The sequence below is a fragment of the Polypterus senegalus genome, chromosome 9 (assembly GCF_016835505.1).
Source record: "Polypterus senegalus isolate Bchr_013 chromosome 9, ASM1683550v1, whole genome shotgun sequence".
NCBI classification, from domain to species: Eukaryota; Metazoa; Chordata; class Cladistia; order Polypteriformes; family Polypteridae; genus Polypterus; species Polypterus senegalus.
The window spans coordinates 33,036,572-33,061,100 of NC_053162.1; the positions used below are offsets into that span (position 1 = coordinate 33,036,572).

Below are 24,529 nucleotides of genomic sequence, written 5' to 3' on the forward strand. Positions count from 1 at the left end.
TGGAGCTTACAGTACGTCTAAACTTTTAATTCACCCGTGGACACCAAAGTTTTGAAAACAAGTCTTCCAAATAGTAAGGTGTAATGAAGAACTGAAGGAAGAAAATATGTATTGACGTATAGTATCAAACAATAGGTACTACCCAATCTAGCCCAGTCTGTTAATGAATATGCATTGTGTATAATGTCATCTACACCATCTAACTGACTTACTTGCCTGTCTATTTTGGTTATGTCAGATTTCTTACAATTTCTCTTTTTCCACCTCTTTAATACTCAATTTTCTACAATTTTTTACTTAATTTCCTTGTTACTAGCATTACTATCATTTTTATGTTTTAGTGTATTTTTTTTTTTTTTGCATTACATTTTTGTTACTATTACTTTTTTTATATTTTACTGTCATTTTTATGCCTGTAACTAAAAGAGGAGAGAGGGAGAGATTGGGTGCATGCGCTGGTAGCTCATTGCCACATACACCACACAACGAACCACCTGCATTGCAACCCAAGTGCACCTCAGCACCACACTGGTACTTTTTTTTTTTTACGGTGACTGGAGTGCCAATCCTACCACCAACCCCCAAGATTTCCCTTAAGTTGGAGGACATGCTTGCTGGGCTGGATGCAGATTAATGTCACATCCAGGATGAAGCAACTGCAGAGTAAGGGCCCTGCTCCAGGGCCCAGTGGAGTACAGTCACTTCTGGCATTTACAGGATTCAAACTGGTGCAGAATACTGGCTTCAGAGCCACCACTCTGCCCTTTAAAACCAAGATAAATTGTAAATAAATAGTAAAAATAATATTTATTTTTGCAATTTTTTAATGTGAATGAACACAGCATACTTTGGTATTTTAGGCTAACCATTCATTAAAATGATTGTTAGGAGTTAGTAGTAATCAACAAATGTGAACAGCCAGAAGATTTCATTATGGTTTAGTGAGAGCTCCCTGTGTGGTCTGAAAAAGTAGCCACAATATTGACATTTCAGCATCTCTACAGTTTACTGTTATCAGGGGGAATGTGTGCGTTCTGAGAGACAGGGATTCTGAAGTGTTCAATCATAGCATTGCTTTAGGAGGCAGGATGAGCAGCAGGGAGGGGAAAAAGATGAAGTCTCATTTACCTTGCTTTTTTTAAACACACCAGTCTTCTGGGACATCACTGCTTTTGCAGGGCTTAGCATCTGAAACTGAACATCAGAGTTCAAAAGATGCAGTATGTAATTTGAAATGTCAAAAATTTTGAAAAGGTGACATTTTTTCTTTCAGACCTTCATGATTTTACAATAGATGTCATAATATAGGATTTCCCATAGGAGCTAATTGGTCTAAATCAGCAATTCTTTGTTTTCTTGGACTGTTTTGGGCCTCAAGAGGTTTATTTTCTCCAGGATCTGGTCTCTTGCAGTGTGTGTTTTGGTGTCTTTCATTGCCATCTGGCCAGAGATATTATAAAATAATTAACCAATGACTCTTATAAATTATATTTATAGGATTAATTGGTAGTGATTATAACTTTTATGGATGTTTGTTTTCTAGTTATTTTTATCATCATCTTATATAATACGCTACCATGGCTGTCCGTTTGTCTGTCCAGGATTTTAAATCACATGTAGCTCACAAACTGTTTTATTGTAGAATCAACTCTTGGCAGCGTCCAGCAGTGTGACCGTGTGGCACGTGTAGGGCGCCGTTCTCATTCCTACCACCTTCGCTGTCACTTCCCCTACCTCTTCATGTCTTAAATCATTCTTAAGTGCCAGCTTAAGTGAAAAATTAAGGAAAACATACTAAGTAATTACAACACAAACACTGACTTAATCAGTTTTAACATGAAAAGATGCCGACAAATGAAGAGAAGCAGCGGGCCGCAAGGGTGGAGAAAAGAAGAGCTGCTCAGGAAGCAGCAAGTGCATCAACCTCTGAGCAAATGAATGATAAATGTACAGAGGAAGAGGATAAGAACTAGGAATGCTCAAGTCAAGTGTATTCACTGCACGTTATCATGCAGTTCGCCGTTTCTGGTTATATATAATTTCAGATGCGTATTTAAATAGTATCAGTTTTTACACTGTATACTGTAAAGCATCTATTGTATTAAATGTACTATATAAATACATATATTATAATCAGTAATAGAGCTTTAATTATTTTCAGTCACTCCTTCAAACCAGCTTTTATTATCAATCACCTGACTATAATTAGAGTTTCCACCCTTTTTATCAGCAAAATTCCAAAACCTTTCCATTAGCAAGAGTTAATTTTTGTACTTTTGTGAATACATTTGCCCTTACAACTGCCACAACAATCATACAGATGTGACAGGTTTGTGGGATGTAGAATAATGTTACTAAATTAATAAGATCTTTAAGCCCCTGACAATGATTTGATTATTAATTCTTACAAGTGTGCAATAGTTCAGAAGTACTGACTAAAACTTGAATAGTGATTGGTTCAAACGTACAATTTATTAAACTTTGAAGAAAACAATAAAAATCTAAATAATAAATAAAATGGCCTATAGTTCCCATAGACTTTACAGAGTTAAAACTTTTATTAGAAATACACTTCTGTGTGGCATTACTCTTTAATCTCATCGATTTGTTAACTCCTACAAAAATCAGCAACATTTCTGAATGGTTGGCCAAAGCAGGTAGCTCATTTGTAACATGACTTTCCTCATTAATGAAATGCTTCTCTTCACACATGCAAACCGTTTTCTGTAAAAGTGGCATCCTGAAAAACTGAACATGGTAAGTGGAGCTTTATTTAACTTTATCTCTCCACAATATGCTTGCTGATGTCCATCAAATCTGCCCGTTTGTCTTTTGCAGTGTGACAGATGGTGTGATTGTGCAGTTAAAGTCAGTTTGCTTGCAGTTTCTGCTTTGACAGCATAATCATCTGCTGCATACTCAAGTGCTTTTGCATCACCCTCCACTTGGGCTCTCTTTTTTGACCCCCAACTTGTCAACCTCATCCATGAGTCTCCTCCTCATTAGATAAATAGATATGAAAGGTCCAACTCTGTACTAGCAAGGTGTACCTAATAAAGTGGCTGGTGAGTGTGGTTGTGTGTGTGGATGGATGGATAGATAGATAGATAGATACTTTATTAATCCCAAAGGGAAATTCACATACTCCAGCAGCAGCATACTGATAAAAGCAATATTAATTAAAGAGCAATAAAAGAAGCAGTGCAAGTTAAAAAATACAAGGTGGAGAGTCCGAGGCAGGTATAACAGTCAATAACTTTGCATAATATTAACGTATACCCCCCGGGTGGAATTGAAGAATCGCATAGTGTGGGGGAGGAACGATCTCCTCAGTCTGTCAGTGGAGCAGGACGGTGACAGCAGTCTGTCACTGAAGCTACTCCTCTGCCTGGAGATGATCCTGTTCAGTGGATGCAGTGGATTCTCCTTGATTGACAGGAGCCTGCTCAGTGCCCGTCGCTCTGCCACGGATGTCAAACTGTCCAGCTCCGTGCCTACAATAGAGCCTGCCTTCCTCGCCAGTTTGTCCAGGTGTGAGGTGTCCCTCTTCTTTATGCTGCCTCCCCAGCACACCACCGCGTAGAAGAGGGTGCTCGGCACAACCGTCTGATAGAACATCTGCAGCATCTTATTGCAGATGTTGAAGGATGCCAGCCTTCAAAGTAAGTATAGTCGGCTCTGTCCTCTCTTGAACAGAGCATCAGTATTGGCAGTCCAGTCCAGTTTATCATCCAGCTGCACTCCCAGGCATTTATAGGTCTGTACCCTCTGCACGCAGTCACCTCTGATGATCACGGGGTCCATGAGGGGCCTGGGCCTCCTAAAATTCACCACCAGCTCCTTGGTTTTGCTGGTGTTCAGGTGTAAGTGGTTTGAGTCACACCATTTAACAAAGTCCTTGATTAGGTTCCTGTACTCCTCCTCCTGCCCACTCCTGATGCAGACCACGATAGCAGTGTCTTCAGTGAACTTTTGCATGTGGCAGGACGCCGAGTTGTATTGGAAGTCCGATTAAGCGAATTCCCTGTCCTTTTCTGTTGCATCATGGTACAAATGGTACTTTTTTGCTCACAGCAAATCTTAAAATGTATTCAACTCCTTCAGCACAGGATTGGCAATCCAGCCACTATAAAAAAAACTCACACTGTTCAGTGTGGTGCTGAGGTGTCATCCGTTGCATGGCTGCACTCAGATCTCAAGGTGCTTTGCCGTGTGGTGGAAGCGACAACTTGCTGTAATCAGCGCATGCTCCCAACCTCTCCTCTCCTCTCTCCCTCAGCACATCATCACACACAGAGTCATTCACTTGATTTGCTGTGACAAAGAGTGTGCAGGGCACAATTTATTTTCAGAGCACTCAGTTCCTTGTTTGAGACCACTGCTCTTGGGTCAAGACACTGGAAATTCCTGAAAATCATATAGTTTATTGGTGCCTTTTTAAGAAGCATGGAAAATCAGAAAATGTTTACATTCTATTACAACAGTCTGTCTGTCTTATCAGCCTTACTTTGACTGAGGACCTTCTCTGCCTCAAATCCTGCATCCACCATTGTAGCATCCTTATCCTCACTGGTTTCCTGAAAAGGGATATGGAGGACCTTCAATGCTGAAGTCGCTTCTTTCAGTGTCTTTTCCTTAATAAAACATGCCACGAGCCTAATAGATAGGTCACACATAAAAGTTGCACGCAAGCAATTGACTCCAGCTTCTTTTTTTCTTATAAATGTATTTAACAGTGAATTTCATCACATACTGTATGAATAAATTGATTTCACCCATAATTCAAATATTTATTGGTAATACTTTACTCATGCTTAAATTGCCTGTCATGTAATCTCAGTAAATCTAAGATCAGAATTTTATTTGTGCCAGATGTGGGGATTTCAGTAAAGGGCTTATAATAAAGAATTAAATTATCTTCAGGGGCTACCAGATTTATCACACCGTGTGCACATAACAAATATATTCACTGACATTTTTGGTCCAGCAACTATAAAAGAAATACTGCTTAAAATCAATATTTGAGTTCAAATATTATTATGGTAGCACCACATGAATTAATGAATAGCAATATTATTCATGACATAGGAGGCCAAAGCATTAATGCTCTTTTCATAAGACCACATTTTATATCCAACATAAACAGGTTGTAACCTGAGATTTTTAGAAAGCTCTCTCTGGGCGCAGGACTGTCTTTGAATAGCCAGTACAGGTCCAGCTCCCGCTCCCATTCACTTGATCTACATTTATCATGAAATGCATTACGGAAAATGTGAAATCCACTTGATCTTGCGTTAATCAATGTCTTGTTCACATCGTGCAAAACCTCTGATTGTAACAAGTCAAACGCTTTCCAGTTAATACTGGGCCCATCTATGGATAATTGGACAATATTTTTTAGCCCAATCTCTGTTTTAGTACGGTGCAATTTCTATCTTTCCATAATATCCCTAGCAGTTGCATGCTGCATAAAATCCAGACCTATGTCCCTATTTTCACTTGTCTGCCATTCCAAATCCTCACATGTATATCCATGTGTTGAGCTGCAAGGGGTGATTAAGGGTCTCGTCAAAATAAAGGGCATACCCAGCTTACCGAGACACGATTCTGACAATGTATTACCATAAGCAGCAATACTGAATGTATTGAAATATGCACATTTTGTTTCACTACAAACTAAAAATTTACTGCAATATCACTGTTGGTGAACATTGTTTTAAACAGTTTTAAAAGACTGGTGCAGGATTTGTAAGAATAGTGTGAATCAATTACTTACACCTCCCACAAAACTTCAGCAGACAGTAAATCAGTGTTGGACTCAGATGGTTTTGTTTGCCTGGCTACTTCACTGTGTAAGGGAATTGCATTAACCACCTGAAAAAGGTGTCAGTTCAAATCATTCTTCTTGTAGCCTTCTTATTGTCAACGTTTTTTTACCCTTTGAGTGACTTGCTATTGCAGCCTCACCCAAAATCTTCTGGGAGTTTGTTAAGCGGAGCATTGCCAAACACACATTTATCCATAATTATGGCATGTGTTATGGCTCACTACACATTTGTTGTGAGATCTCATAACATTAATTACCGAAACTGTCCTTTAAAGATTTTACTAATTTACAAAATTGCATGACATAAATCTTACTTTCTGTATATTAAAAAAAATATATCTTTTCCAAAATTTAGTGGTCGTTTGATCATTTTCCATAACCTTTCCAGGATTTCCATGATCGTGAGAACCCTGTATAATGGGAGCTGACCAATTGCTGTTTAAAATGAAAGTTTAAAAAATCAAATTGGTTAATGCATTCAATTTCTTTGCAAAAAACAGACATAATATTATGAGATCTTTGTAGCATTTCACAGAAGTGCAGGCATTTCAGTAACACTAAGCTGTCTATACAATAAATATAGTGCATACAATCAACACAAATATAATCAGATCAAGATTACATTGAAACAAGGCTCAGTCTGATACTGTAGGCACAAATATGAAATATTGGTTTCCTTAACAAATGGGACAGCTTACTTAAGAAAAAAGTATAAAGGTTAGACAACATCAAATAAAAGACAATACAACCACATGAAAAACAGGGCAAATATAGTGAAATGAAGCATGTCTGTCTTCCTCCTAAACAGTTACTCACAATACTGCAGTTCTCCTTAACCTCAGCCTTTGCAAAACATTTTAGTACAGCTCACTCTTTTTGCAGAGAAAGTCAATAGCACTTATATGGCATTGCCACTTCAACACTGAGTGATACTAGTACAGGGAGATTTACTCGAATGAGGCCCCAAATATTCCAAAATAATTCTCGCTAGGATGATGCAATCTGAACAAAACAATGTCCTCCTCAGTATATGGAGCTTCGAACAAGCCGGGATGCCCCTGCGTCAGAGTGATGAGGTCGGCACTCTCAGACATTTAAACTCCGTTTGCAACTTCAGGGGTGCTTGTTGTCTGTACCCCATTCACTCAGTCACTCGCATCTTAATGGTGCAAACCTATTAGGTCATCATTTAATTTAAGCAATCTCAAAATCAACTGGACGATCGTGAGTTAACGTAAGGTTACTTCCAGCAACATGTCACACATCGGCGAGGAGCATGGCAGAAATTGAGTCCTTCTTCGGCAACAGGGTAATTTGAAAGGGGCTTTGGCCATCACGGTCACCAAATCTGTCACCACCAGACTACTTCTTTTGGGGTATGCTCAAAAGAAAAGTCTATCGGCACAAACCTCGCACTGTTGAAGATTTGAAAGAAAACACCCATGTAAAATTGCTGTTACCATCCATTCCTCAGCCCCCCAATCCCGCAAAAGAGATGCTTGCCAATACATTCAGGAACATGGAGCGCATCTTCAAAATGTGTCTGACAGAACCCACTTCCAGCATTGCAAGCAATCGATTACAAATACGTCAAGGTATACAGCGTATTTTTTTGATTCAGACTGCTTCATTCTAACGGGAGTTACAACAGAATATTCGGGACCTCTTTCGAGTGAATCTCCCTTACATCAATGCTACTACAAAATCACCCTACAAAATGGAGTCGTCATTTAGCCTTGGATTTTCAGATTTTAGATTTTCTAGTATTCAGAAACTATTCAGCCTCCTTCACTTTCTGCATAGTTTTATTGTGTTGTAGATTTCATATAAATGTCATTGTTGCCTATCAATCTACACTCAATAACCCATAATGGCAAAGTGAAAACATTTTAAAAAAGGTTTGTAAATTTATTAAAAATTAAAAGCTGAAATCTCTCATTCATATCAAAGCGATGTACTGTTCTATGGCATTAAAGACTGCTGAAAGTTCCGAAGTACTGCATGTGATGAAGACATACCTTCTTTTTCTTTTTCTCCTCCACTACTTCTGGTTCAGGGCTGTGCTTCTCCTTTTCTCCTTTCTTCTTCTTTTTTTTTTTCTTGTCCTTATGCTTTTCATGATCAGACTTGTCTTCAAAGGTTTCAAAAGTACCAGAATCATGCCCAGAACTCCCTGTGGACAGTTCAGTCACTTCATTGCCTCCCACTTTGAGAACCAGTTTCAAAGGCTTCTCCACATACTCTGTTCAAACAGAAACAAAATACATTCTAATTTAGTCTGGAAAGACAATCGGATCAATAAGGAATATGGAAGGAAGCAAAGAATCACTCATAGGGACATTTTCTGCTCCAGCCATGTTTGTTTTATTCACAATATTTAATTGTTCACATTTTTTTTACTGTAGCCTATAGTAGTAACTACTTAGATGTGGGTATGATAACAAGAAGCATTTACTGCAATATAACCTTATGTCCATTTGGCAACTTACAACAGATCCAGGACAAGAGAATGTGTAGGACACTCTGAATAGGGCAAAACATTAGCACATATATATATATATATCCGTCAGTTTGGCTCTGGAAAAGAGCTCAAACAATGACCAAAGCATTGTCCAGGGTAATAACTGGGATGTGTACACTGTTATGTGTGGCGCTAACATCTGAGGTCCTCCACCATACTTGTTCTATTAATTAAAACATGACTTAGTCTGGGAGCCCTCTGGAATGTTCTTCTCCACTCTTTCCTGTCATGAATCCACTGATATGAAACAAATTTGCCACATTTGGTTGTTACCATCAACCACATGAATTTTTCATCCATAAAGCAGTTCACATCTTTCACATGAACACTACTCCTTCATACTACCATGTACAGTTGTGCTTGAAAATTTGTGAACCCTTTAGAATTTTCTTTATTACTGCATAAATATGACCTAAAACAACATCAGATTTTCACTCAAGTCCTAAAAGTAGACAAAGAGAAACCAATTAAACAAATGAGACAAAAATATTATACTTGGTCATTTATTTATTAAGGAAATGATCAAATATTACATATTTGTGAGTGGCAAAAGTATGTGAACCTTTGCTTTCAGTATCTGGTGTGACCCCCCTTTGCAGCAATAACTGCAACTAAACGCTTCTGGTAACTTTTGATCATTCCTGCACACCGGCTTCGAGGAATTTTAGCCCATTCCTCCATACAGAACAGCATCAACTCTGGGATGTTGGTGGGTTTCCTCACATTAACTGCTTGCTTCAGGTCCTTCCACAACATTTCGATTGGATTAAGGTCAGGACTTTGACTTGGTCATTCCAAAACATTAACTTTATTCTTCTTTAACTATTCTTTGGTAGGACGACTTGTGTGCTTAGGGCTGTTGTCTTGCTGCAAGACCCACCTTCTCTTGAGATTCAGTTCATGGACAGATGTCCTGACATTTTCCTTTAGAATTCTCTGATATAATTCAGAATTCATTGTTCCATCAATGAAGGCAAGCCGTCCTGGCCCAGATGCAGCAAAACAGGCCCAAACCATGATACTACCACCACCATGTTTCACAGATGGGATCAGGTTCTTATGCTGGAATGCAGTGTTTTCATTTCTCCAAACATAACGCTTTTCATTTAAACCAAAAAGTTCTATTTTGGTCTCATCCGTCCACAAAACATTCTTCCAATAGCCTTCTGGTTTGTCCACGTGATCTTTAGCAAACTGCAGACGAGCAGCAATGTTTTTTTTTGGAGAGCAGTGGCTTTCTCCTTGCAACCCTGCCATGCACACCACTGTTGTTCAGTGTTCTCCTGATGGTGGACTCATGAACATGAACATTAGCCAATGTGAGAGAGGCCTTCAGTTGCTTAGAAATTACCCTGGGGTCCTTTGTGACCTCGCCAACTATTACATGCCTTGCTCTTGGAGTGATTTTTTTTTTGGTCAACCACTCCTGGGGAGGGTCACAATGGTCTTGAATTTCCTCCATTTGTACACAATCTGTCTGACTGTGGATTGGTGGAGTCCAAACTCTTTAGAGATGGTTTTATAACCTTTTCCACCCTGATGAGCATCAACAACTCTTTTTCTGAGGTCCTCAGAAATCTCTTTTGTTTGTGCCATGATACACTTCCACAAACGTGTTGTGAAGAGCAGACTTTGATAGATCCTGTTCTTTAAATGACACAGGGTGCCCACTCACACCTGATTGTCATCCCATTGGTTGAAAACACCTGACTCTAATTTTACCTTCAAACTAACTGCTAATCCTAGAGGTTCATATACTTTTGCCACTCACAAATATGTAATATTCGATAATTTTTCTCAATAAATAAATGACCAAGTATAATATTTTTGTCTCATTTGTTTAACTGGTTTCTCTTTATCTACTTTTAGGACTTGAGTGAAAATCTAATGATGTTTTAGGTTATATTTATGCAGAAATATAGAAAATTCTAAAGGGTTCACAAACCTTCAAGCACAACTGTATACTCTAAATAATAAATACCAGCTATTCCTACTTCAGGTTGGACAAGAGCAACATTAGAAATGCAGCAGCTGGTACAAAAGCATGTATGCACATTCTACTTAAAGTATCATGGTAAACAGAATTTAAAAGAACATATAAATACAACAGAAGAGTACAACAAACCATCAGGGGCCTCATGTATAAACGGTGCGTACGCACAGAAATGTTGCGTAAGAACTTTTCCACATTCAAATCGCGATGTATAAAACCTACACTTGCCGTAAAGCCTCGCACTTTTCCACGGTACCTCATACCTTGTCTTATGTAAGTTCTCTGCTCGGTTTTGCAGACTGGCGGCACACAGCAGTGCTACTGTTCTTGTGTGATTACTCATTATTTTCCTGACGCGGCTTTATAAATACACTGAAACTAACCGCATATTGTTTATTAGTGTAACGCACCTGATTGTAATTAACTTGTAACAATATAATGGTCCAGGGAATAGCCATAGCATTCCAAATACCATAACTGCTTTAGCGTTGTTACTCTAACTGCACCTTCTTCTTTCAGCTGCTCCCGTTAGGAGTTGCCACAGTGGATCATCTTTTTCCATATTACTCTCACTGCACCACTCGGAGTATTTATATCACTGTATCCGAGTGTGAATCACAGCAGCAGATGATCAGAAAGAGAATTATCGGTATACAGCTTCAAGCACACGCTGTCTCAGCCACGGCAAAACGTTTCAAAGCCTTTCCTGTACGGACCTTGCGGTTCAGAAACAGTTTCATCCCAAGAACTATAAATGCACTCAATCAATTGCTCCTTGTTGAACTGTTTGTTCTTATAAGTACAATCACCCCACTGTAAACTTGCACTACAGTTATAATATCGCACAACCTGAGCCACTTTATAAAGCGCGTATTTACATATGATGACGATATCATTTTTAAGGTGAAATGCAGCAAAATATGTTTATTATATTATACAGATAAAACTAACTTCATTTAAATAATCTATATTCTTCACTGGGAGTGTCGTGAAGGATAGAATAATTAAACATGTACCACGAAGATATTTCAATGTTCCTAAAACGTTTTGAAGAATCGGTGCTCCCCAATTCTGATTGGGTATTTGGGGAAAGAAAAGCAAGGACTGCAGTGGCGGCTACGCCAATATATATTGAATATAAAACAGAAAGAGCAAATAACAACACAGCTAAAAACACAGCGACAAATTTCGGCAAAAGTTAAATGCTTGTGTCATGAGCACGAGGCGGCTATGCAGTGTCTGCAACGGATGTGGCCATCCACCGTGTATAAGCTACCTTACTGACGGGCGGGCGAAGGAGCCACCGATTCTTCCTCTGCCCAGTGCCACCACAAGCCTAGAGCCGCCCCCGAGTACTGCTGCAATAAATAATTTCATCGAAGGTTGTACACAATCACTGCGCCGTGAAACTCATGTTTAATAACGTGCTTTAACTCCTATCATCATGAAAATGATATCACATATACATCTCAGTATTTTAGTTATTCAGAGAGCAGTTGGAGGAAGAGAGCCGGTTTAAGAAGCAAGTAGTGATTCACACACACAGAGCACATACGAGTAGAAGATCAAATACAAAACAAAGCATTTAACGTGCTACTTTAATTACGATGTGATTTGAGAAACTGGTTAATTAAATGATTTTAAGATGAAGTTTATGATGTTCTACTTTAATGACAAAATAAACTACATGATTAAAGTGGAAATTTCAAGATTGAAGTTGACATTTCGTGCTTTTTCCTCACTGTGTGCCTTTTTTTTCTCTGTACCCTAATAAGCTTTCATATGACACTCAGATGGTGGGCTACAACTCCCCTTTTCATGGCGACTTTGATATGCGACTTCTTTTTTATTTCCGGCACTGTGCGATTTTGTGAACGTTAGCTTTCAAGTTTCTCCAACACGCTATGTCACTCGATCAGCTTCCTTTTGTTGATTATACCACGGTTTATTTGAACAAATAGTATGTTTTTCATTTGCCTCCACTTGGTATTCGCTGAAATTCTTATATTTTCCCCCGTGCTTTTCCCATAAGGTTGAGCTTAAGGGCGATTTATATTCATTTGCATATTCAAAGAGGCGTAATTCTGGGAGGAGTTGGGACGTTACATAAAGCGCGTGCACGAGCATTACTTTTCACGCTGATCGGGATTTATGTAGCGGAAGAACGTGGAAATTGGAGTACGCACAGATTCCTGCATCTGGATTTTTCTGTGCGCAAGCACATTTCGGCTTTTGTGCTTACACCATGTTATAGTGCGAGTTCTATGCACGGCGTTATACATGAGGCCCCAGGTCTCTGCCAGTCCAACATACATCTGAAGTTAAACATCTGCTGAACAGTATGTTACAATCATTGTCAAACTGAAATAAACATTAACACAATCTCAGCACAGTACACACTGGTATGTAGACCTGGACCCAACGACTATTTTTTATCAATTAGACGACTAATCTAATAAGTAACTTGTAGCATCTACAAAGACATCTGTTACTTTAAAGGTAAGGTTGATGGGATTAACTGCATATTATGGGACTGTATGTATATTATGGGATAAAGATGAAGGAAGTAACTGACACATGTGACAAGTCATCCTGTGATTCTGAGATCTTTTAATAGAATAAAACGATAGAACACATAACATGGTGTCAAGAGTGAAAAACTACATACTTTAATATAATCAATTATGGATGTCGCCGGAGTTCCTTCACCTCAAATGGACTCAGATTCTGTCAATTTGCCAGACTTGTGGCAAAATATTCAAATGGCATGTATAGCTAATGTTCATGAGCCCACTTCAAAATGAAAGGGGAAAAGCAAAAAAGTGTAGTTACTTGCTGCTGTGGAATGATGACAAAGGCCGGGACATCTACATGGGCATTATCCAAAGACGGCAGTAAGGAATTGCAATCATGTTATGACTGTTTTGAGGCTTACGTAATGCCAAAAGCAAACCCAATATTCGTGCTACAAATTTAATGAAAAGACGCAGGCACCTGCTGAATCGTTTGAACAGTTTGTGACTGAGCTATGGCTTCTATGCAAAGACTGTGCATATGGGAATAGCTAGACACCTGTTATTTTCAATGCACAGCCAATGGGTTTACCTACATATTATGAGATGGTCTGTATATTATGGGATAGTAAACGGCACAGAATAGAGCTGTAGAACATAACAAAACATGTCGATCAACAGTTATAATTTTGGATTATTCCATTAAAAATCTAATTAATACCAAAAAGCAAACATGAAAAACTTATTAGAATATCAACACTGTATTGTGTAATAAGATGCAAAAAGGAATGCAAACTCAAAATCAAAATAATTTCAGTTCCAGAATAAAAGGTTTGATAACAAAAGTAGTGCAGTTTGAATCAGATCTGCAGAGAGTTACAACATTAAGTGCAAAAACACAAGATGAAGTTAACAGGGGGATGGATTTGTTTGAATCAGATTTCAGTAGCACACAAACATATAATCTGTTTAGCAGTCCAACATTAGTGCAAAGATCAGTTCAACTAACACTTGAACATAACTTATCAATTCAAGTAACACTTCAGATTGTATAAAAAAAACTTGGGGGGGAAAAAACCTAACTAATATAAAGTGAGAGTAAAGTAACATTTCATAAAGCTCACGATAATCACTAGCTAACAATATGTTACGCTGCTGCTTATTTGCTATTTCTGTCACATTTTGAATCTTTTTTTTTTTTTGATAATTATAAGGTTCATTGGGGATGGGGATAGGGGGTCTTGTTACTCAGCCTACTACTACATTGTTGCTGAGGTAAGGGGTCCTTTATGAAGTCCAGTGCTCAGGAGAATAACTGTAGGAATGAAGCAATTTTCCAGACAGAACTAACAAAAAGTAATTAGAACTTACGGCACTGTCTTCATGGAAAATTCTGGAATGCTTAATGTTCCTGCATAGCTGTGGTGCTGCTATGATTCAACATTTCACATTTACAGAGTACAGAACACAATATTATTTGGCTTTTACTTAAATTACTACATTACTTTAAATGTCCGCAGTCTCTTACATGAAGGTCCTGTATGGCGTTATTTCAGTGCCACTATTCTGAGCGCACGTAAAAAAATATTGCAAGTGCAAGTGTTGCATTTTGAGGAGAAATTTATTTTGAGCGTACAAAATCTGAATTTGAGTGAACAAAATTCATTGCTGCGTGCAAAAAATGTATTTCAGTGTTTGCGCTTATCCATATACACACACACAATAGCACCCCTCTCGCTCAGTTTTTCATTTGCGCTTGCTCGCAATGTGTTGCTTGCGCTCACAACATTCTCTGCTGCAAGCGCTCAACTCTCTGTACACCGTTATAAGTGTGCCACAAAACCAACCAATCACAGACTTGGTTTCAAAAATTCTGATTTGCTCTTACGGTCTCCAATCAGCTTATTAGCTGCTGCATTCGGAAACAGTCGAAATGTAGCTAAATCAGCTAAACTCAATTAAACCCCAATTTGCGGATAATATCTTTAATTATTTTATTTTAAAATTGGGGTTTAATTGAGTTTAGCTGGATTTAGCTACATTTCGGACTGTTTCCGGAATGCAGCAGCTAGCGAGCTGATTGGAGACCGTAAGAGCCAATCAGAATTTTTGAAACCAAGTCTGTGATTGGTTGGTTTTGTGGCACACTTATAACGGTGTACAGATAGTTGAGCGCTCGCAGCAGAGAATGTTGTGAGCGCTAGCAACACATTGCAGCAAGCTTAAATGAAAAACTGAGCGAGAGGGGTGCTATTGTGTGTGTGTATATGGATAAGCGCAAACACTGAAATACATTTTTTTGCACGCAGCAATGAATTTTGTTCACTCAAATTCAGCTTTTGTACGCCAAAATAAATTTCTTCAAAATGCAACACTTGCACTTGCAATCTTTTTTTACGTGCGCTCAATATTTTTTACGTGTGCTCAGAATAGTGGCACTGAAATAACGCCATAGTCCTGCAGGTGAAGTAGGTCCTGCCATGCTGGACTCCCGAAAGATGGTAAAAATGCTATGCGTCGACATATAATGCACCAATTGACAAATTTAAATAATCGATTATGTCAACATGCTGTAGCAGTCCTCTTGTGATGCATAATTACAATGTAATTGCCAAAGGGATTGATCAAAAATACGTAGTGAATGTGACATGTGCAAAGGTTTGAGCACCCAGTTAGTCAGTACTTTTTTTTTTTTAAGCGGAGATGACAGCTTCCACAGGTTTTACGGAGACAGTTAATTGTATTTCTGTTCTTGCTTTAGGATTTCCCAATTCTTTTTTGCAGAACTCTTCCACTATAGAAATATCACTTTCATGAATGTACTAAATGTTTGAGATATTCCAGTAGCTTCTAAATTATATTCAAATATGAAGGCCCTTCCAACTTCATAATGTTTCATTCCTCCATTTATTTCATACTTGATTTTGAAGCACTTTTTGGGTTGTCGCTAGCCTGAAAAATACATCATCTTCTCAGGTTTTCTTTACCAACTCTGAGGCATCGTTAATTTTTGGTTGAATACATTAAGCTTTCACCTGCACAGTGTTTCCTTTTCAAGTGGCTTTCACATATTCTACCAGAGCCAACCTTCTTCTTCAAACCCGGAAAAGTGTTTTTTTATTGAAATTCATCACGCACATGTATCTTTTATTGTTGTGGCCACAAACTTTGAGTTTTATTTATTTATTTTTTTAAGCAGCACTTTTTTTCAAAAACATTCTGGTTTGACCTTGTACTGCTCTGAATAATTAACACTGACTTTTGTCATGAGATTGTAAGAAGAGTTTTTCTTTGATAACTCTTAAGCAACGCTGTACTGTAGACCACCACCACCACCTCCCCAGTGTTGGCTAACTTATCTAAAGGTAATCTGTAGTGATATGTGGGTTCTGGTTTGCATGTGTGAGCAGCTCATGTGCTGTTCTTTGACCTTGCCTTGACGTCAATAATTCTCCTTAACTTCCTTTATCTAATGATGTTTCTGACAGTGGAAACTCAGCTTTTAAATTTTATAGCACTTTTTTAAAGCTTCTCTAAATGAATTTTATTCCTTAGTGAGGTGCGCCAATGACAGCTAGTAAAACATTCCTGGTAGATTAGAAAAGTCAAAGCATTCATTCAATTGTGGAACTGTCATTAAGTTTTATCACAATTGAAGCTGGCAGCAGAAGAACCAGAAGAAGTTGAGTGTTTTTACTACCTGGGATCAATGATTCAAAAAGACACAGAAGGCTACTCTTAAATTAGACATAATATTGGAACAGAATGGAAAAATTAAGAGAAGGTATAGCAGAATACTGCATGACACAAGATAAAAAGAAAAAATACAAAATGGTTGTGAGACCAGCAATGCTGCATAGTGCAGAGGCTTGAGGAACACTTGGGAGTTCAAGAGATGAAAATCTTGCGATGGATCTGGAGAGCAACAATCAAAACAGATCAAGCAGAAAAAAAGTGAAAGGGTAGAAGATGATTGAGAGAAGACTTCAGTGGGGTGGATACATATGGAGACAAGAGGAAAACCAGGTACTAAGATCAGTATTAGAGATGGAGTTGCCAGGAGAAAGAAGAGAGAGACCAAAAAGCAGAGGTGGATATGGCAGAAAAGGACATGAAGAAGATGACTGAATGCAGAATGTGAACAGAAAAGAGATATACGCCTCTACTGTGGTCACCTTGGAGAAAGGAAGAGTCGGGGAAATGAAGAATAAAGGAAAATACTGGACCCTCAAAATATGCATTAGTCATTGTTTGTTTTTCCAATTCGTTTAAAAAAAATGTGTCATGTTTACATATGCACTCTGCAGAGGATATTGCTTTTATCATTGAGAGATTCACCAACATGATATTATGAAACAACCTTTAACTACTTAAATATCTAAAGTAGTACAATAAATTTTACTGCATTATTGCTTTGGGTGTTGTTTTGGCATAAAACCAAAATGGAATGAATGTTTGCCTATAAATTTCAATAATGTTCATTCTTTTAGTTGTTCCTCTCTCTCAATATGACAATGTCCTTAAACATTTGTAGAAGTCGTGAAAGTCTTAAATACGTTCTGGATAACTTTTCAGTTAATATATTTCCATGAAGTAACACACTGTGGAATGATGGATGGATTACTTTTGTGACTATGCAGAATGTCCAGAAATAGGTGTGAAAATGGGGAAAAAATGTTATTTGGCTGCTTTTTCAGTAGCTAATTAAAGAATGGTGATTTGAAAACTGTTACAATAGCAGAAGTTGTAAATCTCTATTAAAGACCTATAGCCTGTCCAGTCATTATTTACTAAACCCACCTAATCGAGTTTTAAGGGTAGAGGGAGTCGGAGTCTCTCCTGGCAGCATCAGCACGAGGCAGAAACAAGACATATTTGCTAAAAAGGAAACATCAAAACTTTTCTACTTTTTTCCTACCAAGCACTAAAAATATTATTCAGGCAGTAAGGAAAATGTGCTGGAAAGTCTCACTTGTGAATACTGTACACGTAATGCTTGTTTTAAAGTGTTATTTTTTTCCGACCATTGTAAGCTCACCATGAAACCCAAGTATGTGATGATGACTCAAAGATATCCGGATTTGCGCTAGTTCTGCACAAGTCTGAGCTGGACATGCAGATAGAAGCACGGGTGTAAGCTCATTAAATATAACCACTTAGACTTATCTGGGTTTATGTGTTTAAAGAAGAGAGTCGAAAGAAATACCAGATGGTAAAAGCAATTGTACAATAGTATGAAAGCCTTCTTTACACGTACAGAATTAGAACATGGGTGTTGTACGACAGCCATCACTGCAAATCCTTGACATGATCATTATCTGGGCTTCAGTTTTCACATGCTGCTGATACCAGCACAGCAATTACAGCTGTATAAGAAACACATTATACTTCAATTTTTTAAAAAAATATACTAAACATATGCAAACCTCTTATCTCGGAAAACTTTTTATCTTATGTGTGCATCTTGCAGAGCAAAAGCTAAATACTTTTTCTAACAGTGTATATAAAAATAAATACATAAAACTATACTGCAACCTTCCATCAGTGTAAATGAGATACACATATCTATCCAAAAGCAGGCAGGAAATTAAAGAACTGATAAAGCAGTCTGCCTGTTTGTCTTCAGTACATGATGAAATGATGAATTCTCTGATGCCCAAGATAGCTACGAGTTAAATGAGTGGCTTGCCTTGTGAAGGACTGAATGAGAATTTAACAAAAAAAAAAAAAAAGTTTTTGTTGATGCAGTTTACCAACCTTCACATGGGCGCTGTAATAACAAGTGATTACATCTAAAGGGAAGTTATGTGATAGCAGTGTGCTTTTATTTTGGACACGTGTCCAGAGCTGGCAGCTGCATTATGTTCATTTTTTGTTTGCTACTGAATATGCGGAAGAACAATTTTTAACAGGAGGAGAAAATATTAGCAAGGGTAAATTGTATTAAAATATATTAAAGAACTGTTCAAAACTCATAACAGTCAATAGTTAATCAACTGATACACCAGACACTAGACATGAACATTCTACATGCTTTGCAAAGAAAATATGTTCACAGTCACTCATACACGACAACTAAATTATACACATTACTACATGGAGGCAGACAGCATTGTGAAAGTGTTTTACATGTGCTTAGGTCTACTGGTGGGTGGTGCCAGCTGTGCTACAAGATCCAAGCCTACAAACCCATTTTTATACCCCTTTTACAAGGCACACCTCTTCTGCTTTTGACTTGCCACCAAAAGGCACGCAGCAATACCAGTGCTGTTTCAGCTTGTACCTCTTCTGAAGAACAGCTTAATACCATTAAGTATTCATTAAAGCACAAAGGCATTTTGTGGACATGATTACACTAATCACTCTTTTACCGTCATTGCTTGATAATATGCAGAATGAAATAAATGACAAAAAAAATAATAATTGAAAGGGCTTAACAAATACTGTAAGTACCACAGAGCACAGCTAGACCTCTGGCCATGCCCAAGTACTCGCAAGGCACTACTGCTATTTTGAAATCATCTCCCACCTTAATAACTGCCAATATTATAGGCATTTCTAAGATTTAAGTTTGTGAAAAATGCTGACTGTCTCACTTACGAAACCCCCCCAAAAACCTGTTTTATATGAATTTTATTTATTAATCAAAACAAAGTCTAGGGGAACAGACTTTCATTTAAAAAAGGAACCCCACTCTGGTGGCAAAGATGATGCAAATGCTGTCAAGCACAAGGCATTCAAAAGCTTCCTTGTGGCATTAAAACAACTGGATGGTCTTATTTGCTTACTGAGCACTTCTTTAAAAATTGCAAAGAAAGCTGGGTACATTTCTAGTAGAAGTGGGTCAATGATTTTTTTTTTTAAAGCTTGATGGTTCCCAGTCACTTTCATGGTTTCCCTTTTACAAATCTGTCAAATTCAGGTTCCAAATCATATGGACAAATAAAACTAAAGGGGTTTAATTCAGGCTAAAAACGATTTTAAAGGCTTTGAGCACTGTGTGATTAACATTTTGTACTTTCCAAAGTATCGATTTGTACCAACATTGAAGCTGGTAAATGCTGTGTAGTAGGTGAACCTCAAGCGAATAGGCAGTGATTGTGTGCATTCAGTCATCTATTTTGTGAAACTTCTTTCATCCAATATAAATCTGCTGCCTTCGATAATTCACCTCCAACTTAAGTTTGGGAATGTGTGTTCTAATTGGGGGAACTTTGATTTAATCATCAGAATGGTCAGAATAAAAATCTACTTAAAAGGGTAAGTTTGGTATTTTACTAGTCAGTTATTTCTTCACAAATATGCTATACAATATATGCATTTGTCACATGAAATCGTGTTCTAAAGTTAATCGTCTTCTATAAATTAAAAAAAAATATAAATATCTTGACTGCACTGAGTGCTTTAGACTGTAGTGTATGAGGCACTTCTTGTGATAACACACACATTGTGAAATAGTTTGAACAAAATACACTGATATTATTACATTCTGCCATTTTAAAAGAAGACCAGCTGTGTGCAATAGCTCAGCACTTCGTCTTCCTTTTTGAATTTGTAGAAAGCACTTAACTTTAGAGCACAATTTCATGTGGAAAATGCATATATACCATATTTGTGAAGAAATAACTTCGACTTGAAAAATTCTACACTTATCCTTTAAACCGCATTATCTTTGGGATGCACAAGGAAACTAATGTACCTGGAGAAATATACACACTGACAATAACTGGGCCGGGACATGAATCCACTGAAAAATTGACTGCCTGCGGACAGTGTTCATGCTGAACTTAACTCTAGTTGGTAAATAACAGCAGTAAATCAGTCCACGTTAGCTGTTTGCGTGACTTACTTTCCTGTGTCATCAAATATATGGCTGTCACTCAGTACACGTAGAGTCCTGTGGTCTACACGTATAAGGCTCAGATTACTAAACACAAGGAAGTTGCTACTTCACTCACTTCCATTAGTATCCCATGTTAATAGGCAAGACCAGTGTGTTACTGCCAGGGAAGGGAGAAAGCATGGTCGGTAAACTTGGTTTACTGCTTCATTTCCTAACAGAATCAGGAACAATCCTCCTAGATATGAAGTGGAACTATTGGCTGCAATTTTATTCTGCTACACTGTTATTTCTGATAGAAAATGAACAGGACATATCCATCAGTGGGAGACCAAGTGCAATCTGAAGGGATTCTCTCTCTCTCCGTCTGTCTGTAGGCCTGAGGTCCGAAACATTGGGAGCTGCCTGTTTTTCACTATGGGCTTCTCTGTTTTACCTTTACTTTATCTACCTGAACATCATAAGGTGTAAAGGGAGAAGATAAAGTAAATAAGCAAGTTAATTTTAACTGGTCTGCAACAGTAAATAAATACAGAAAAGAGACCCTCCACTTTGTAGCTCTCACAGGTACTCCACCATCAACCATTACAACACTTATGTTAAATTTGATTATTTTTTCTGCACTCCATCAAAGTTTAAGCAACAGGCTTTCATTAAATCATTGATTAACTCAGAGGGTACATACTTGACCACTATTGAATTATCAGGATATTTAGTAGTTAAATGTATTAGGATATGTGATAATATAAAGGGTGATTAAAAAGTCTGACACCTGTAACTGGTACACTAAAATATGTAAATTATGAGTTTCTAGTATTTATGGTTTATAGGGTATGCATCTGGCTTCAGAATTCCATCAAATGTTGAACCACTGTTGATTTTTTTTTTTTTTAACGCTAGAGACCAAAACAAATTTGGAAATTCAATTCTCACCAGGAAGTGCTGTCGAACCAGGAAGCAGGTACACCCGCAGCACTTTCGCCACACCAGGAAGTGCTGCAGGGAGATCATCAGGGAGCACCTCCGGGTGCATTATAAAATGGGCCGCCTCACTCCATTCAGGGAGCTGGAGTTGGGTGGCAGTGAATAGAGCTCACGAGAGAGGAGTGGAGGTGGTAGAAGAGAAGGAAAGAAAAGGAAAAAGGAAAGAGAAGGACTGTGAGCAATATTGTTGTTGGGTTGGGCACTGTTTGGTGTTGTGTGCAGGAGAAGAAAGTAAATGTGTATGTTTGGACTTCTGGCTGGCTCAGTGTCCGGGTGGTCTTTCACTATTTATATATATATATATATATATATATATATATATATATATATATATATATATATATATTTATTGTGGAGGTTGGCCCGGACACAGACACTGATGGTTCAAACACCAACACACGTTTATTGTACATTCTATTTACAGTGAACTGCACACAACCCCAAACTCCCCCAAAGTCTAGGCCTCTACCAAAATGATGCCTATGTCTTCTCTTCAGGCCGCCTCCTTTCCTCTCCTCCTGAGCTCCATCCTTCTCCGCTCTTGACTCAAGCCAACGAATGGAGGGAGACGGCTCCTTTTATAATCACCCGGATGTGCTCCAGGTGCCTCCTGATTAACCTCCGCCGGCACTCCCGGTGTGGCGAAAGTGCTGAGGACCCGGACTCTCCAGGCATTGTGGCGCCCCCAGGCGGTGACCACGGGCCCCTATAGGGCTGAGCTTCCAAACTCAGTTCCCGTGGTCCCCAAAGCCACCAGGGCGGTCGCCCCCTTGTGGTCTGGAGGAGGCATAATCCCTCCTCTGGTCCTTCCAGGCATCCCGGCTGTGTGCCACCCCCAGCCGCTTGCCATAATATATAAAAGATACATACACACACACACAGGTGTTATAATGCTGGCACGCTCAGTTCCGATTCCTTGTTCAGATACCTTGTGTGTTCTTCTCTCCATATTCCAGAAACTAGATGTTAAAGTAAAACAGACATCGTGCAACTGAGCACAGATGTGCACATAAACAGTTCTATGTGCTGGGATGCATTGGCCAAGGTTGCAGTGACAGATTTTAGGGTTAAATCAAAAGCAATGGACAGAATAATGCACAGAATATTACGAGTCTTACTACAGTAAAAAGCTTCTCCAAGCACTAGCACACAGGACCAACAGATCAGAAATGGCATGAAACTTTAAAAAAAAGCCAACAAAATTAAAATTACATGATACATGGAGAGGCTTTTCAGTGTTATCGACAATGCCTTTGTTACTACATTCTCACTTATAACAAACCCATCTGTTACATAAAAAGAAGTAAGAAATAATGATATGACCAAGAGATTAGCTATTCCAAGAAAAGTTAAAAAAACACTGAATTCTTAATGGTGCAAAAGGAGTATCTTTTCCTGACGTGGGTATTTAATGGTCCCAATCTTTTATCTGTTTTGAGGCCACCACTTAACCATACACCAACTTAGCACATCAGCTCTGACATTTTCCCCTAACATTATCATTTTATTCTGTACAACTATAACCTCTCCATTTTTTCCACCTGCCTTTCTAAAAAGATATTTTTGTATCACCTCATATTTAGAGTACTTACTGTTAAAACATGTAGAGTGAAATCCATTGCCGCACTTTATATTATTCAGTATGTGTGTGTCTAAAGCTATTACTCTAAACCACTGTGATCATGCATTCTATGAATGGTGCTATGTTAAAACGAACCAGCAGACACCCTTTCCTTGGCCATTCCCATTATTTTATAATTATAGACACACGTTTACATTTCTTTTTTTACAGTTAAAGCACACGTGTTGTTCTGGGTTACACGACCAGTCGGTCTCAGGGAATGAACTGGAAGCTTTTTGTGATTTAAACTTCCTTTCATTGGTAACTACACGTTGATGCCACCAATAGGACTACCAGTCTAAATGTGGGATTGAATTTACTCACTGACGTTTACGAAAGCCAAGTCTTCCATGATCACTACGCAAATGTTAACAAAATATTCGCGTGTTGTCCACCTAATCGTTCTTGTATACGATTCCACAATCTGACGTAAAAAATATGCGACGGCTGACAACTGCAAAATGCAATCTGCAACTGGAAATTGTCTAAGTTACTGTTGAAATGCTTCCAGTTTGCCGTACCGGTTAAGAAACAAGAAAGGAACGAATGAATGGCTGAGGTTTGTAAACAGATCATCTTATCGATGAAAGAAATACGGGGTGTTGCGGACACCTAAGGCATCGACCCACTTTACTGACAATATCATTTTTTGTGAACTAAATTTAAGGTGGCACCCCGTTTATGATTATCGGCCCGTGTCTCACAAACACAGCAGGTGCCTTGCTTGTTTTACCGTGCCCCTCTGTGTTATCACATATGCTCATACAGGTCGCCCCTCGCACGATCGTGTGCTGAACACGCCCAGTCTTACCAGTTTTTCCCTCGAAGCCGTGTTTGTCACCCTTGTGTTTCTTATGTTTCTTCCCCATGTCCGATTCTCACAGAGGCCGCTTCGTAATTCCTTTGTTGAGACTCGGGACTGGCAGGCGCGCCTGCACATGCTGAACAGACAGCGGCACGCGGAGGCGGGAGGTCGCCATAGCCAGACTTGTTTCTACAGTTAGGTCTGTTTAACATTTAGGGCGAAAATGTACTGAATGTCAATGGAACAAATGCATACCAGATGGACACATTTGTAATATAGATAGATAGATAGATAGATAGATACTTTATTAATCCCAAGGGGAAATTCACATAATCCAGCAGCAGTATACTGATACAAAGAAACAATATTAAATTAAATAGTAATAAAAATGAAAAAAAATTAAAATAAAATTAATGTTCGCATTT

The 24,529-nt window shown here is 38.4% G+C and overlaps 1 protein-coding gene across 2 annotated transcripts in view; it reads right to left on the reverse strand.

The window, feature by feature from the left end:
• brd7 (bromodomain containing 7) overlaps positions 1–24,227 on the reverse strand; it is a 38,733-nt gene extending 14,506 nt beyond the window's left edge. For both annotated transcript variants that reach the window (XM_039762875.1, XM_039762874.1), the window contains exons 1-2: positions 24,111–24,227; positions 7,846–8,069 (exon numbers count right to left, since the gene is read on the reverse strand). In XM_039762875.1, coding sequence (XP_039618809.1) covers positions 7,846–8,069; positions 24,111–24,168 — 282 coding nt within the window. In that variant the 5' untranslated portion in view covers positions 24,169–24,227. The remainder of the gene's footprint in view (positions 1–7,845; positions 8,070–24,110) is intronic.
• Between the last annotated feature and the right edge of the window lie 302 nt (positions 24,228–24,529).